The 18346-nt window shown below is 44.8% G+C and overlaps 1 protein-coding gene across 3 annotated transcripts in view; it reads left to right on the top strand.

The window, feature by feature from the left end:
* Positions 1-14732: 14732 nt before the first annotated feature.
* Positions 14733-18346, top strand: part of EML1 (EMAP like 1) — a gene marked incomplete at its 3' end in the record, with an annotated part of 86882 nt that continues 83268 nt past the window's right edge. For all 3 annotated transcript variants that reach the window (XM_082000647.1, XM_082000646.1, XM_082000645.1), the window contains exon 1: positions 14733-14949. In XM_082000647.1, the coding sequence (XP_081856773.1) occupies positions 14883-14949 (67 nt within the window). In that variant the 5' untranslated portion in view covers positions 14733-14882. The remainder of the gene's footprint in view (positions 14950-18346) is intronic.

The raw sequence follows: 18346 nt of genomic DNA, 5'->3' as shown, positions 1-18346 counted from the left end.
GGACAGCCCCCAAACTCTACAGGTCCAGGAAACCCATGAAGAAGGAAGCTCTCACCTCCTTCAGGGCAGACACAATTGAAGGATTTGAATAAATTGAAGGGGATGTAGGAAAAAATTGAACGCTGTGGTGAGAGTCATTAATCTGGTGCTTCTCAGAGTTCAAGGATAAAGAGACATTAAGCAAGGTAAAAGGCAGAACATAAATTTGATTAAAAGAAAGGCTTTTGCACAATGTATAATTGATCTGTGTGACTGACTACCTCAAAGTGCTACTGAGGCCAAAAACATTAATGGTTTGGAGAATGACTAGCACTAATAGAGGCCATGCATGCAATCATCATTAGCTGCATGAGGTAGAATTTTTTTTTAAACGAGGAAAAAAAAAAGTATGTATCTCTTTATAAATATCTATCTGCATGCTTCCTGGGACTAAATAACTAAATAGCAAAACTGAGAAGAAAATTCTCCTGAGGACAAGCTATTTTATAAATGCCTGTTGCGTGGCAAGCTGAAGCCCATCTGTACTGGGCCAGCCAGAGCACAGGTCTGGGTTAGCCTGGTAGTTCTCGTTCATGTGATGTTCTGCACGGATGTCTCCCCACGGGGGGGCTCTTGCCTTGGGCTACTTCCTTTTTATTTGGGCCAAATCCCAGTTTGGTGGGACCAGGGTCAGTGAGGCGGGGGACTTCACGCAGGGGCTCCCACAAGCCTCTGTGGCTTCGCAAGGGAAAGGAGAAGCCTTCCCTCTTGGAAAGGCCAGGGAGGTCGTACGCTGACCGTCCAAGCCTGGCCGGTACCGGTAAGCGCAGCTCCAGCCGCACGGGGCCCCGCGGGAGAGGAGCGGCGCTGCAGGGAGCAGCGCACGGCGCCGCCGCCCCCCGCAGCGCCAGCCTCTCCCCCCGCTAACGGCGGGGCTGAAAAGACGCCGCGCTACAGCGCGTTGTTCCTTAACCGCGTTCCCCAGCAAACACACCGGTGCAAAGCAGTACCAGATTATCACCCTCGATTTGTGCCTGTTTTTGAGAAGTGTACTCCGTGCCTGCTGGGAGTTGTGATTTTGAATGTTCCTTTTTCTGTACTCTCTGAGTCATGTTCCCATCATTCCGATACCTCACAATATTTTCCCATTGCCATAGCGACTGCCTGTGAGGAAGGCACAGCCGAGAAACTTCAGGTTTCTACTGAACCCAAATTGCTTGCCAGACTGGACCTGTGCTTGAGTTTCTCTCACATCCATCAAGCGGTATGAACTAAGTAGTGCTTTTTATTTGTAAGAGAATCATGGTTCCTTTCTGACACATCAGTGATATTGTCACCTGTCTAATGTCACCTCCCACAGAATCATTTCTGTTGGTCTGATACGAAATCTTCCCACTTAGGTCTTGCCGTGTCAGTAGGAAGTGACACCACACCCGAATTCTCACAGAGCAGCTAAATGAACTGAATTGCAACAGTAGAGTAGGTGTTGCTCGCTTTTCTGTTGAATTCCTTAAACTTAGAAAGAGTTTGGACCAAATCCGCGTTTCCGAACACCTCCCTCTGTTGGACACAGATCCAAATGTCACAGCTTTCTCAAATGTCACGCTATTACACCTAAGCAGAATGGCAAACCCGAGTTTCATAAATGTGAAGATATCATTTGAAACTTTGTGGTTTAGGTTCTGGCATACATAAACGATTAATACATTTTATGAATTTAAACGTGTATCTATCTCGGTTAGTGTAAAAGTCAGATTTCTCTTCTAGAAACTACTTTTGTTAGCACTGTGAAGGGCAAGTCCAGAAAACAGACAGTCTAGCCTTGAAGGTTAATGATCACTTTCAATGCCTGTTTAGGAGATTGTACCGCTAAGAAATAAATCATATGAGATTATCACTCCTTTATAAGGGAAAGGGAAGACAGTTTGTACAGAATGCCTGCACATGTAGGTGTCTGAGTGCAGAGAAAAGAGAGGCATAAATGCCTTTCATCTCATACAAGGGAATAATACAAACACACCCAAACATTCAATTCTGACCCTAACAGTACTCTGTGATACGAAGACAAATACAGGCTGACCTCACTTTAAACTATTTTCAGATGTGCTGGTTACAGATGCTGCGGAGCATCAAACCCAGAGAGAGCTCCACTTTCCGTCGGTGTACACGTTTGCCCGCTAAACAGCAATTAGACACTTTTAGCTGAAAGCAAATACCCCAGTCAGTGTGAATAGCCTTTTTACTTCATCAGCTTGTCCATATGAGCATTATAGGAGTGGATCCAAAAAAAGGGAACAGAGTAGAAAAATGATATCCCAGACATCCCACGTATTGTTTTGGAAGCGGACAGTGAGGACACCTCAGTCCTAATACCCACTCAGGCTTCTGGCATTTCGCTATTGCAATTGTAGTAGTGATTTTTTGCTAAGTTTTGACTCTGTTTTGTACCTACTCATAAGATGGAAAGGGGCATTAGCTCATTTTATAACGAGCACTAGTGGACTGTGATTGCTTAGTGCTGGCTTGACCTGACACACACCAGTGACCTGATTCTCCATCACTAGAACCCAGAATAGTAGCACTGTACACATGAGTGCTCAGAAAAGTGACTTGATTTTTTGGTATATCAACTTTATTTTCTGGTATGACATTAACTAAACTCTTTTCTTCATCAACTGCGCTTGGGGGTGGTAGGCATATATTGCCAGTGACTTAAATGAAGGCAAGATTTGATCTCAGAGCAGAAAAATGGAGCAATGTCCTAATTTATATTACTCCAGCTTGATAGCAACTGAGAGAGATTTTGTAAGTAAAGCGGGATTATTTGAGGCACTCCAGCCAATTACTTGTGAACCTTACACGAGAAGAACAGCAAAATGCCCATGGACATGGGCCTGCAGCTACTCTTCCCCAGAAAGATTAATGGGCTGGACAATAACTCGGTGAGGTGGATATCAGGAAACTTAGGGTGGTTTTCCACCTTGAGAGCTCATCTAGTCAATCTGACCCAAGGCAGAACCAGCTATAGCACGTCAAAAAGGGTATACATTTGTCTAAAATCATCTTAGAGATGTTCCATGGATGCTCTGTGACTTTCCCAGGCAACTTATCTCAGTGCTTTCCTGCCCTTAGAGTTGGAAAGATTTTTTATTCTAATGTCTAACCTGAATGAGAGTCTTTCTTGATACGGATTAAACAGGACTTACTGCTCCAAGTGAGGTGTTATCAATGCTGAATGGGGTGGAAGGATTTCTTCATACGTTTTCAGGATTATTTATCCATTGCAGTATGATGCTTGCCTTTGCCACTCTGCATAGCACAGTTGACTCAATGTTTGGTTTGTGGTCTACCCTTGGTCGAGCTATTTCCTAACCAGTTATTACCCACCTTCCAGCAGATAATTCCTGTCTAAATGTAGTCCCTTGTACTGGTCTTTAGTACATTTTATCTTGCTTTTACCGATAGTTCCTTCAGCTGCCAAGGTCTTTTTTTAAATTTTAATCTGCCTGTTGACTAGCATACTTGCAAAGCTCCCAAGCTGTGACCTGCATGTTTACTAAGTATGTCCTCTGCTCCTCCCTTTTTCAGTCACTAATGAAAATATGGAATATAATGGGGCAAAACCATGAATCATATTTCATACATCCTTCTATTTTGTGTCACCTTTTAGGTATAATTACCTGAACAGTTTTACACCTGTTAGAACAGGTGTAGCAGGGTTCAGCAAGGCTGCGTTTCCATATTTGCTTACAAGAGTGCCGTGAGCGTGCAAAAAGCCTTACTGAAGTTGAGTTGTGTGACACCAACTGCACTTCCCCTGCCCACAGCACAATACAGTCATAGCAAGAACTAGACTGGTTTGGCAGACCTTGTTCTTACAACTGAAACTGAATGCTACCTGCTTCCCCTTTATCTTCTAAGCACGTATTAACAGTTTGTTTAAAAAATACCGGATTTGGGGGCAGGAGTTGAATTTAATCGGACTGATCAATAATCTCCTAGCTTCTTCTTTTTTCCCCATTTTAAAGACAGGCACTACGCTTTCCCGTTCCTGATCCTGTGACACCCTATACATCTAGTCCCTCCGAGACAGTAACTACCTGTCCTGTGATCAGTCTGCCCTTTAAGCGTCCCAGAATGAAGTTAACAAGTCTAGCTAATTTGAAGAAAAATTATCTGAATACAATGCAGCCATGAGGTGAATCAAACTGCAGAACTACTTGATCCGAGTAACAACCATCTCTTTGCTGGGCTGATTTTCAGCTGGATCGGTTGCCCCATCCAGAGCCTCACAGATCGCTGTGGCAGCGGGATGCAGGAGGGCGGCGAGGAGGTGGGAACGGAGTGGAGCAGGGAGGGCCAAGCTACATTTTTCAGCAACAGCGCTGGTTTAACACGTTTGTTAAAATACAGCTTTAATGGAGGCAGATACAGAGAAGTCATTAATCAGTTGTACCTTCCCTGTGTCTGTCGATAGTTGTCTTACACCCCTGAGTAGCGGACCAGCAATCTCCTGGCTTTCTTCATATGCATTTGTAGAATGGCATCTTGTTACCTCACTGCCCCTGCTTGTATCTTATTTTGTGCTTTTGTCTTTCTGATTTTATCTCAACTTACTTTTGCCATTCATCTATACTTATCCTGAATAGTTCACTCTCTTTGCACATACTTTCTTCTGGTCAGGTCAGAAAGGGGCTTGTGATGAAGCCAGGGACTTTATTACCACATTTCCTCTCCTTCCTCTACCCTGGGGTAACTTCAGTTTCTGAGCTCCAAGGGAAACGTGCAGGGCTGGAAAAACCCAGGGTTTCAATCTTCGTATGCCATATTTCCTAATTTCAGATGGAAGGAAATGTTAAATGAATGACAGAGCAAACACTCTTCATCAGACAAATGGAAAAAGTACAAAAAGCTAAATCATAACAAGACTCTCCCCTAGTTGCATTGCTTGAATACGATGTGACTCCAAGCAGGACATAGCCCATGAAGGACACGAACACCAGAGAAAAGGACATTTTTTCTGCAGTCCTCCAGCAGTTCTGATCTGCTTGGCAGAGCTGAATGTAAACAGATATTTTGCTCTGCTTCTGGTCTCCAATTGCATCATTTTCCACAAGTTCACGTGTATGACAGCTGAAAATCATAAGTCATATGTATTCTTTTCCAGCGTAAAGTATTATTTACTCCTTAATTCTTGGATGGTTACTGAATGTCATTTAGAAGAATGAAGTTGGCAAGATGTCCCTTTACACAGTCTTATACAGGTTTTCTTTAAAACATCTTACTGATACAAAATGAATGCCAGCAGCTTCTTTGAAGTGTATTTTTAATTGGTCACATGACAATAAATTGCATCAATATCGCTAAAGTTTTTTCCCTGCTGAAATGATTACTGAATAAGAAAATAGCTGTGGATATCTTGAAATAAAAGATGTCATGAAGGAATGGGGAGATACTATAGATGTGCAAATCTGAAAAATCTGAACCCAGAGTTTTGACTTCACCAAAAACTGCTCAGTTGAATGAAGCCTCTGATGAGTGTTAAGCAGCTGGTAGATTATTTGTAATAATTTCTGTATATAGCACCATACAGCTATATAATGCTTTTTCTAACAAATAAAAACTAATGAAATCAAGACTTCAGCTGAAGCTGATAGTGCTTGGCAAGGTTACAGCAGATGAAGACTTGGCCCTTGGCCTATTCTCCCATCCCTTAGCCTAGGGGGGCTCATTCACCTTCATGTGGGAATATTTGTCTGAAGGGATCGTGTGGGGAAAAGATGCAAAATTCTTCACTGCAGGATTTCTCAGACATCTGTGGAATATACTGCAAGCCGTCTATGGCCAAAACACAGCTACCGCTATGTAAAAGGGCTGTTTAAGAGGAAGAATGTGAAGGAAAAGGCAGGAAGCCGGTGCATGGCAGGGCTGTAGGCTGATGTTTAGAGCAAGATCCTAGCCTGGACTGCACGGTGGTCACGCAGTGTCCCTTGGCAACCCCCAGCCCTTTTTCCGCCAGTGCATGCTGCAGGGGTTTTATGTTCTTAATTCTTTTGTTTGTGGCTGCATCTGCTTGTATAACTTATGGCACACGATACATATTTTTCTTTTGAGATTCATTCTATCCTTTATTCCAACATTTATTCTGTCGGAAAGTGGCAGGACAAGGAGGGGTTATCAGGCATCAAAAAGTTGAAAAGAACTTGTCTTCGTGCCCTTTTTTTCTTGAATTATGACTGCACTAATGACAAAATCCTTTTAGTTTCCCTCCTTTCCCTTATCTGTAGCTCTGGTTTCCTCTTGCTTCTTTGAAAGCTTGAGAAAGAAACGTCAGGTGGTGAAATACTTAAGAATGAAAGGACTGCATCAGGAAGCGTTTTTAAAATCAGGTGACTTGGTATCCAAAACAAATGCATGATTGTTCTTCATGCTTGGATGGCTGGCAGCCAGGCGGCAGGGCCTGGGCTATTTCTCATGGCTTCATTCAGAGACTGTCATTATTGCCCCTATTACTTTTTCCTCTGTCCAGGACTCTCTTGAATGCCACCACCAAAGCAAAGAATGCCACGCATGGCTTCCCCCGAGGAGGATTAGTAATCCTACACCTTGCGCTGGCTGGCAGAGGTGTTCTAAGAACCACCAGCATTCTTTCCCCAAAAGCCAAATGTTTTATTGTTGTATGGACATGATCCTGCAATTTAAACCCTGATGTCTATTCATATTCCTGGGCAATTCAGTGAAGGCTTCTTTGGTTCAACCACTTACTTTTTTGCACTTTATTTCTTAAGTTTTATATGTCAAAAGGAGATGAAAAGTGGAATTAATCTAAATTTCTGGGTACACTTGCTATGAACCTGTAGAAAGAAATTACTTTGAAAAAACACACGTAACACAAAATTGCTTTGATCACATTGTGGGCCTTGGGTGATTGCACAGATCAGGAAAAAAAGTTTCTTCCAAGCCAAATTCTGTTCCAAAGTAAACAAAACAGTTTAATTCAAAACAAAACTATAGTTACCCACAAAAATAAAAGCTACAGTCCATGCTGGAGATTAGTGTAAAGTAATGTTGAAAACTGTAGGAAAAAATTGTTCCCTATTGCTTTTTTCTCGAGCCAGCCAAGTTTAGATTAGCTGATGATTTAACTGTTTTCTTCCATCCCCAGGTTGTGTCTTGGGATCTTGTGCTGGGAAAGCAGAAATGGGCTGAGGCAGCAAAAGCACTGGAGGGACGTAAGGTCTCGGTGTAGGTGGTCTTGGGCTCTGGCAGATATCAAAGGAATCTGCGAGCGTAGTGGGCTGAATTTCCTGCGTATCCCTTGTAGGTCATCCTGCCTACCACCCCCTCGCTCCTCCAGCTGCTCGGGAAAAGCTCATGGAAATTCAATGAGTTTGAACCAGTGGACTTTCTATTGTCCCCTGCAGAAATAACCCACATGGTACAAATGGGATATTGCCTTCTTTCTTCCCTTTTCTCTTTGGGTATAATTAATATTGTATTTCATGAAAGATACAGGTGATAGATAAGGAAAACATTAAGCTTGGTTAGTTGAGGTGATATATGGGCATATGTGATGGCAGGAGTTAAGATTACAGGTAAACTCTCTGCAACTACTTTCTATGACTTGTTAGCGGAAATTAGCTTTTCTAATAACCCCCTAGTTAAAAGCAAGCGTAACATATGAAATCACTAAAAGAAATGCAATATTTTTTCTAACTGCCTCTCAGAAGACGCTTGCCATAGTTAATTTTCCATATCTGGGCAAATTTCCAGTAACATAAATTACCAATTTTAGCTCTTATTGCAAATGTAGAAAGTGACATAAATGAGATTGGCTAGTCCCTTCTAATGTTAATATATTGAACGGATGCGGTACTTCATCTTACACATACATTTTTATGTGTGCTTCATTATTTACATGGCTGACAGTAAATTTTCCTAGTACGCATTGGTTCCCACGAGATGCCTTTAATTGTGCTGGATCCTGAAAAGAGTGAAACAGTGACATGGGAAGGTGGGAAATGATGAGTATCAGGACTGTTGAGGCACCAGGTTGAGCCACCGTCCCGCTGACCGGGGACGTAAGAAATAGCGCTGAGGTACCTCTCTGCGTCCATGGGCGCTGTGGGTATCCGTTTGCAGAGGAGAGGGACTTCTCTCTCGCAGTGTAGCTGACATACATCCTTTGGACATATACCCTGCTTTCTACTTCTGGGGTTTACACATGCTTGTAAATTGTTACATTCAAATTAAAATGCTCATTCTAAAAATTGAACAGAATGACTATTTTAGTACCACTGTGTTAAGAAATGGCAATTTTTGTGTACACCTTAAATGATCAGTTTGCTATGCTGTTGTTTAAGTACCATTTAAAAAAAAATCTACATTATAGTTTGCTGCAGTCTTATTCTTCTGTAATATAGTTCAGAAGGCATATATGTATAGTTGTGGCTTTGTATAAACCAGATATTACATTGTAACAAAATATGACTTAAATATATGGATAAAATAGATCTCGGGAATATTTATTGTCATAGTAGTATCTTTATAATCATAACACGAAAATTAAAAAAAAAATCATTCTCTCAGCCATGTTGAGGAGGAGCGTTGATGCGGTGCTAGCCACACAAAAACATCCCTTTTTCATACTCGCTGGTAGCATTTCTCATACATGCCTGGGGTCCCCGACGCTTCAGTGCGTGCAGGCGAGCTCCTTCTGCCGGGAGGGAATTCCCTGTGGGGAGTGATGCAGACCTGCCGGGATGGCCCTCCCGTGCCCTGGCTGGTGAACTGGTGAACCGGTGCCAAAGCTATTGTACGGGAAACCAGAGAAGCAACTCTACCAGGAGGTAGAATTCGTGCCCCTGAACACACAGATCTCAAAGAGCTCTGCCACTGGAGGCTTTCAGCCTCCATTTAGGACTGAAGCCACCAAAAATAGGGTTGCAGAGCTGAGCTAGAAATGAAAACTTTCAAGGAGCAATTTTCAAGAGCGGACGGATCACTCCTGCCTGCGATGCCATCCATCATTGTGCCTCTTCACATCAATCTCTCAAAGTATTAATATCTCAGAAATGCTGTTTCCACCAGCGCAGATGGCATAGAAGGTGCAAAAGGAGTTGCACTCCTGTGTATCTGTAGTGTATTTTGCTTCTCTTCGGTTTAGTATAATAATGTTACATCTGTGGGTGTAACAAGTCTGCAGTTGGCCGTTGCATAGACTGAAGTGCATTGAACCCAACTTGTTAGGGGACCTTACAAAAATAAGGGTGTTTCCACTGCAGGCACTATGCTTGAAAGCATTTCATAATAAACCGTACAAGTAATACCTTCAGTGCTTGTAGGCAGGGTGGGCTGATGGTTAGTGCACTCAACTGGTAGTTACTCTGGTTTGATTCTGTCACTGGCTTCCTGGCTGTGTCATGTTTTCCCTCTCATTTTCCAAATAAGTAAAATAAAGACAACATTTAGTTCAAAAAGGTGGTGCAAGTCTGAAAGCACCACTGTTTGCTGAGCCGCCTCCCATCTTTGGATGGGAAGTCAGGGATGTGCAAAGCATTATTCTTTTCATCTTCAAAGCCTTCTCTTTGTATTTACAAATTAATCAATCTGCAAAGCAATATTTTTTTTTCCTGGGCAGTATGATGAAGAATATACCAATAGATGTCATTCAGAACAACATGATGTATACAGACATATTGCAACATATTTTCATTTGGATTGTAAAACATGCCTACCTTTGATGGTTTCATCCCACATTTGTTATATTGTATTTTTAATGCGCTCAGACTGTGCTGGCATAATGGTGATCCTCCCCTTATAACCCATCTTTCCCACATGCATGAAGCGTGCTTTGTAGTGACATTCATGAAGACCCCTGCTGTGGCTGAAATGCTGGAGTCCTGCTATTTAGAATGAACAATTATTCCAGCGGTTGAAGTGTTTTCACAAAGACGACTGGGCAGCAAAGCGCTTCTTCCTGTCCTACCCCACAGTAGGAGAGGAAATCCGTATTTGAGCCTATGATAGGACCCTGACGGAGAACCCCACTCTAATACCAGGAGATAGTCTAGCTGTGAGGAAAAGCCACTTCTGAAGAATGAAGACAATTTATTCACCACACGAAATTCTCTTAAAAAATGCAATCTCTGCTGCTGCTTGCTGAAGAGAAAGGGCAAATTAAAAAAAATAATTTAAAAATCTGTCCAAATTGGGATTTCAGCAGGCTTTAGGGAGCCGAATCCAAACCTTAACCCCAGACCCCCCCTCTGCTAAATGCCAATCTCATCTTGCAAGCGCCTAAAACCCAGGTGCAGGCTCTTCCTTCCCCGTGGGTCCCACCGTGTGTAGCGTGCTGCCGCCGCCGCCGCCGAGCATCACGGCTGCCCAGCGCCGTCCCCCCAGCTCCTGCCGCAGGACCGCGTCCTCCAACATTGGGGCAGAGCACCGCACCCGTCAATGAGGTCTGTGCTCTGACGCCGGATTTCAGACCACCACTCCCAGCGCCGGTGAGGAACAGCTGGAAGACGTGCCCATTTCTTCTCTTTTGAATGAGTGATAGATTATTCAGGGGAGAGGCACACGCGTGGCACCGTGTGTTTTGGAGTGTAGTCTGCGGCCAGGCACCAGGTGTTGCACAGCTTCAGTTTTTTAGTGGATGAAACTTCTGACCCTCAGAGGAAAAGCAAAACTTGAACAAACACACAATTTTAAACCTTCCAGGCTCGAGCAGAGACTGACTGCTGCCTTCAGTAAGACTGTAAGTGGTGAAATGGACTCTTACATCTTAAATGGAAACACAGTGTGCTAGAGAACTGAGCTCAGCTCCCTTTGATCATGCTGCAGGAAACGTGACCTGCCAAATGGCTGCTAAAGAGCTTGAGGGGCTCTTCAAAAGTTAGTCATGGTAAAATAGATGCTATAATTATATCCACTGATAAATTTTAGTGAAACAAGCACATTTGCTGATGGTGATAGATGCTTTGACTGATGAAGATTTCTCTAGTTACAAAATAAGTTCAGCGTGCACTGCGGCTGTCCAAGCTTTCCCGATCCGTTCAGCAGACATGCATTGCACCAACCTGAAAGAACCTTCCAGCCTCTGTGGTGAAGCGAGCCTTCACCTCCTGTAAACTCTGCAAAGAAGGGCCCGCTACACCCGATGCCGTTAGCAGCTCTGCACAGCAGGCTTTGCCACTGACATCCAAATCCCAACGCCCTTCCCTTACCACGTGCCATCATCTCATTCCCCGAGCAAGCCCGCTGAAGGCAACGGCATTCAGCACAGACCCAGGTGGCAGGTATGAAGGGTGGACTGTCCAAGCTGTTACCAAATGGTGAAAACAGTCCTGATGCTGTCGAATGACAGAGCCACAGAAATGACCCAGAAGGGACAGTCCCTCTGCAGAAGTCCTTCTCTACCAGCCAGGCGAAACGAGCTTGCATTGGGCTTTTTCTCGCAACATTACTGCTAAAGGTGAACAGCACAGGGATAAGATTTATGCAATAAGTATCTGCTATTTTAGTGGAATTTAAAAGGATACTGTGACTCAGATTTCTTTGTTTCATATTGACATGGTGACTGGGACAGCTCGCTCTTGACTTGATAGTATCATCAGCTATATAATCATGTTATCATAGTATCCTAGAATAGTTTGTGTTGGAAGGGACCTTTAAAGATCACCTAGTCCAACCCCCCTGCAAGTAGCAGGGGCATCTTCAACTAGAGCAGGTTGCTCAGAGCCCTGTCCAGCCTGACCTGGAATGTTTCCAGGGATGGGGCATCTACCATCTCTCTGGGCATATATTGTATTATAGTATATTATAACACTATACAATTCTATACTGTTGAGAGTTATGAACTACAATACTTCTGATATGAACCTGCTGCAGGGTACTTTTTGCATTTATTAGTAATGCAAAAGAAATAGAAATAACAAAGGAACAGGAATAGATAAAACTTCAAAATTATTTGACTATAGCCTATTAACAGGGAGTGAAAACAAGGCTGCTTTGTCCTAAAATTGGAGCATTAACTCCTGAAAATTCAGCTAGGAATGGGTAAAAGCTCTTTGGTTCTCACACAGCAAATAGTCATTTGTATTATGCTACTCAATACAAATGAAACTTAAATCATTAGTTACAAAAGTACAGCTTTCAAAAATATAACATCACACAGAGTTTCTGACACTGCCAACAATAAGCGTGCACATACAGCAGCAACTCCCCTCCAGATACATCAGTCCCACTATATTGCTCAGGATGCCATGTTCCCATCTATGCGATTTCCCATTTTCCGAGGCACTAACTTTGATCTGTACAAATGCTTAAAGCTATAGGTTACTGAAAAATGGACAATAAAAAGAGGTGTTTTCACTGCTTTGCCATACCAGCAGAATTCCCAGGGACACATTAGTGCATCCTTCAGATCCATTGTCCCATTGTTCCCACAGCCAGACAGAATTTCTTCTTCATTTTGTCTCTTGTGGCGCAGTTTAGTGTAATAAGATTGTAACAGGTCTTGAAATCATTGCAATTAAATTATTAAACTGTTTTCCTTTTCTAACCCTTGCCCTCAGAATATAATAGCATCATAACAGTGCCTAGAGACTGAAGCCGAGATAATTTTCTGTCACATCACCGAGCTGATTTGCAGCATGGTGAGCTGATCGGCTTCACTGACACCTGCGTAACTAATTTTGGTGGGTAATCTATTGCAAGGTTTTAGATGTTGTATCTTCCTTTCACAATTTAGATCAGGTTTAGGTTGGAGTTTCTAAGTGACTTTTAATTTCCGCTCTCCAAAATGGAGCTGCATTGCCCCTTTTTTTCCCCTTCTTCTGCTTTGGCAGATGCCGTAAAAGTTATTGGGCCATTTACTTACCTTTGTAAGCACTCTGACAACAGATTTTTTACTACAGACATAATAACTTTTAGATAGCATAGATTTCAGATTTATTTGCCTAAACTTGCACATCAGAAGGATGTATAGGTTAAGCTAACATTGACATCGTACGGCAAGCACACTACTTGTGCTGAAATTGTCTCTAGCTGGTGGAAAATCGGCATATTAAAACACTTCTCAACCTCAAAAAGAATAACCTAATCACAGCAATAATATTTTAAAATGAAGGAAATTCTTAATTAAAATTTGTATTAGAAATGAGCTACATTTTCCTATTATTGTAACTTGTCTGCCCAAAATCCCATGAATATGTTTCTGTGTGTACAATTTTTTAGAACAATACGGCAGCTTTGAAAAGTTTGATGGCTTATGAATGAAAAGGTCATGAGAAAACCTAAGGACTCTGTGTTAATTTTAAAGATGAGAAAGAATTATGGCTCATTTAAAACACTATGAAAATCTATTGTCTTCAGTATTTTGGAAGTAGTTTTCTCTTCTGTGCTTTTTCTTTTTTAATATCATTAAACTACCATAAATTTCAGTTATTTTATAGCCCACAGATATAAAATGCAGTTGTTCTTGTCAGATACAAGTTAAGCACCATCAGGCTGGGTAAGTACTTGGGTTGGAGATGACTTCAACTCTACCGATATTGGCACTGGCAATTCAGGAGGGAGCACTTTTCACTCTGCTTTAATATGGAACTGATATCTCTGCCTAATTTTATAGCACATTTTTGTGTTAGCACTAACATGGTTTAGCGGTTGGTGAAAAGACTCATATATACTGAACCCACGGCTGTAAGTGGATCCACATGATGGAACTGCCCTGCGAAAAGCTCCTGAAAGGACTGAGATCTGAAGACGCGCGTCGTTAAGTGCTGGGCCATTTTTCAAGATGAAAGGTGCTATAGATAGGCGATGCACTATTTTTCTTGTGTCTCTTGAGGAGCTTGAAATAAAAAAGCCTTTCAGTCACTGGACTCTTCAACATCCCTAGCACCCAAACTGAAGCCCATAAGGTATAAAATGATTTGATGATATTTCCAGCCACCTGTTTTGTACCGCTATTCTCATCTCACCATGAATGGACATTACAACCACACCTAGATAAAAACAGTTGAAATTATTTTAGTATCCTGTATTGGAAAAGCATGGAATGATTCTTCAAACTAAACAGTTACAACTGCATGAAATGGCATAACAAGTTACAGTACGTATCTTTTGTTACTGCAAGAGAGTATCAATTACCACGTCAGCTTGACAACTCTACCCTGTAGCCAGCTGAATCGCCACCGACGGCGGCGGCGGACACGGGGCGCAAGGGCTCCGCGGCTGCAGCGGGGGTGCCGCGGCCGCCCCGAAAGCTACCGCAGAGCTCCTGCCTGGGATTCGGAGTCGCATCCCCCCGTTCTCTCAGCCGCGGGCCGGCTTTCGGCGGCGCAGGGGCGGCCCGGCCCGGCGGCTCGGCCGCTGAGGCGAAGCGGCCGCTCCCCGCCGGCCCTGCCGCCCCCGGGGTCCGCCCTCCCGGCCCTCCCCGCTCGCGCTAGCCGTGCCCCGCGACTCGCCCCTGCGCTCTCCCGGCCCTCCCGCCCAGCGCCTCCCTTCCCGCCAGACCCCGCCCGCCATGCGCTGACAGCGCTCGGCCGCGGCGCCCGGATCGCCCTTCGCCTGCCAGCCGCGGGGGCGGCGGCTGCGCCGCCCGCCGGGGAGCCGCGGGGTGAGCGGCCGGTGAGGGGAGCGCCCCCCACTGCCCCGTCGCCGCGCCGGCGCCCCGCCCCGCCCCGCCCCGCGGGTCTCCCCCCCTCGCCTCAGCGGCGGAGCGGAGCGGAGCGGCCGCCGCCCCAGCCGCGGCGGAGTGAATGGGTTGCCATGGCAACTGAGTGAGGCAGGCAGCAGGCCGCCGCGGCCCCAGCCGCCTCCGCTCCTCAGCGTGTGGGCGAGCAGGCAGCGGGCGGCCGCCGGGACAGCCGAGGGGAGGCCGGGAGCGCAGCGGCAGGATGGAGGACGGCTTCTCCAGCTACAGCAGCCTCTACGACACCTCCTCGCTGCTCCAGTTCTGCAACGGTAAGGGCGGGGGCCGCTTCCCGCGGCCGCCACCGGGGAGCGGCGGGGTCCCGGCGCCCCGGCGGGGCGGAGACGGAGGCCGGCGCGGGGAAGGCAGCGCCGGGAGCGGGCCTGCCTGGGGCTGCCGGCGGCGTCTCCGCTGCCCAGGGCCGCCCAGCACCGCAGCGTAACTCGGGGAGAGGAGGAGGAGGGAGGAAACTTCACCCCCCTCAGCCTCCCCCGTTATACAGCGGGAAACCTGCCAGCCCTCGGCGCCGGGGCGCCTCTGTGAGGAACTTCTGCACCGCCTTCACGCGAATGTGTATAGATATGTGTGCGTGTATATACAGTGTATGTATGTGTACGTGCCCCAGAGGCAGATCTGGTAGCCCAAGCGATCACCCAGCGCTGCGTGTCTCCGCTGCGCCGATGCCAGCGTACATCTATGTATGTACGTATACGGCCGCGCTGTGAGCGCACGTATGTGGCCCTGAGGCGCGCGATGGCACGCTGCGGCGGCGGGCGCCGTCCCGGCGGCGGGTGCGGAGGGGGCAGGTGTCCTTCCGCCCCCCTGCCCGCGCCGCTCCCCCCCGCAGAGCCCACCCAGCGGCTCCCCACAGCAGCGACGGACAGTTTTTAGGTGTCAGACGCCTGCGTGGAGTTAAGGTAGTTGGCCTGCAGTTACTGATTTTTCCTTTCTGTTATTTAAGGCGGGTGTCAGTGGGGTGGTGGCGTCACCTGGGTGGCAGCGTGACAGGGGAGCTGCTGGGCTGCAGTGATGGGTCTTAAAAAAGGAAGAAGGAGGTGAGGAGCTGCCAGTATCCTCAGAGGAGGTATTTGGAGATTGGCCTGTGTCATGTTCGGGATTATTCAGCTAGCTGGTGTTTACTGTTATTTGGGGGGAAATAAATCTGGTGTCCTAAATATTACAAGGAGTAGCATGGTAAACTTTAAGCTCAAAATACTGTATTTTGAGCTTAGTTACTGCTTTCTAGCAGCAAAATTGTAAGGATTTGTAGTCTCATATTTCACTGAAAGTTGATTTGTGGGTCTCTTATTGCTCCAGATTTTAGTAGTGGTCTGGCTTTCTGCTGCTACCTGAACAGCTGGAGCCAGGTTTGTATTAAATTGCTTCATGACAGCAATTGCATCAAACATAGCTGCCTTTTCTCTTGGAAGAATGAAGATGATAAATTTTACATGATTTTCCTTGTGATGTGATGCAAGAAAAGGACAGGTTAGCAGAAAACTCTAATACGTGTGGACCTTGAGATTGTGGGAGCAGTTTTTCAGGATACGACAAGTCGCACGTGTGGGCTGTGCATTGTGTGGCGATGCCGAATCCTCAGAGCTCTTCAGGAGAGAAAACTATGACTATGTACGGGGGTTGTACACTAATAGCAGATGCCTGTTTTGTCTAAACTTAATAAATATTTCGTTGTAAGTATTTTTAGAAAGAAAACATACAGCGATGTATTTCAAAGTTTATACTCTAACCCGTTTCTAAGCAAGCTGTCTTCCTACCAAAATCCCTGGGCTTTGCTTTTACAGTATTCATGATAGTAACATACATATGGGAACAGTAGGAGTAGCAGCACTTTCTGAATAGTTTGAATAAGCAGAGTAGCTTATTTCTGAGAACTGTCACTGACGTTGATTTTGTAACTCAGAGCACCTAGGAAATAAGACATACGTATTTATGCTGTACACAGGTTTTAAAAATCTTAGTTAATCCTGAAGTATTATGTTCTAGAATGTGTTACTGATGAGATCGCTTGTCTAGCTGTCATCTCATTGTAGATGGTGAGCTTAAGAGCTGTTGTAAACATGTATTATTATGCATTTATAAAACAAAGTGGTTAGTTTCAGAAGCCTTTCCTTTTATGAGTTAGCCTTCAGTGAGGCTATGTTAGATGAGATGAGGAAGAACAAGAGAATCAGGCCTTTGAATACTGCCTTGAGGTGATCAGATATTTCACATAGACACACATGACCTGTGAGGAAAAAAAATACAGATGGAGGATGCTAGTGAGGGTTTTGAGGTTGAAAGAGGAAAATAAAATTGCTTTACAGGGAAGTGGAAAGCTCTTGCAAGTATAATGGGTAGTATGAAAGACGATGTGAAGTTGCAAGTGGAGCAGGCATAAAGAAGAACCAAACAGAGCAAGCAAGTGGTGGAGATGTGAAGGAGAATGTGATTTTTCACATCGGGTAAAGTGAAACACAGAAATGGCTGGTAAGCAGTTGAAGTGCTCATCACTCTATGCTGTAAGGTTTTCTGTTCTGAACATAGAAGAAAGGATTAATTTTAGTTTTACAAGTAAAGACATGATGGAATTTTCTGATGGTCTTGGACTGAAGAAGTGATGAAGAGACTGCCTGTACGTGTTGTGTTTGGAAAGAGCAGGATATGAAGCCTGTGCTCCTGCCAGAGTAACCTTGGGTCACCAGTAGGGCAGCAAGCGAGCTCTGGCCTGGTCCCAAGGAATGGCTGCAGCTTCTTCCACTTCCCGGTCCCTTCTCCCTGCTCGGGGCGGGTGGCAGCCGCAGAGGGGATGGGGGAGGAAGGGAGCAGCGCTGGGCAGGAAGTTGTGATGGGGGTGAGGGAGGAGGATCTTGGCTGTTGGAGCACCTGGTCAGAGAGGAAAGGAGTACTATGAGGGCAAACATACCCCAGACCTCCCTTTCTCTCTAGAAGGGGCTCTGGGGTCAGGAGAAGAATTTGGGTCTTTTGGTTTTTTTTCCTTTCCCCTTCTTTACTCACATGCAGATGTAGTCTGCATATTTATTTTGTAACGTATTTTTATGGCTTGCAATGCGTAAAAAATTCAGTAAATGGAGAAGGAAGGGAGAGAAGAGAGAGGTGAGGAAAATCTGTTCATTTTGAGCTGCACGTCTAAAATGTAGGGCAAATATATAGCACAGCTAGTTCAAAGACACGTACTTTCTTCAACTCTGTTTTACAGAAAAGTAAGGGTAGGGTTGTCATTTGAGAAATGTGTTAACGAATGCAAGTGTCAGTCTGAGATGGCATCAAAGCAAGAAATGCAAACTTGCAGTGTGATTTTAGGCAAGTTATTTCATTCTTGTTGCCTTAATTTTTGTAGTTGGAAACTCAGAGGAAAGTATATACCTACTTTGGAGGAATTTCTTGCATTCATTTGAAATCTGCCTCTTGATTTTCAGAGGACAGTCTCTTCAGATGCACAAAATGTTTTGCTAGTCGCTGTGCCTATTCAGTTTGTTTATTTGTTTATTTTTAAGACAGGTACTAAAATAACTCCTCTTAATGCCTCTCTAAGAACAATTCTCAATTTACATCTGACTTTCTAGGTAACAAAGAACACTTGGTTTATTTTGCATGTTGAAAAGTAAAGCCTGCAAAATATTAACCGTACCTGGTTGTAGATACCCTCCT

This window comes from Phaethon aethereus (genome assembly GCF_964289735.1).
Source record: "Phaethon aethereus genome assembly, chromosome: 5".
NCBI lineage: Eukaryota > Metazoa > Chordata > Aves > Phaethontiformes > Phaethontidae > Phaethon > Phaethon aethereus.
Note: the sequence above shows the minus strand (reverse complement) of the source record. Positions and strands in the feature narration are given on the sequence as shown.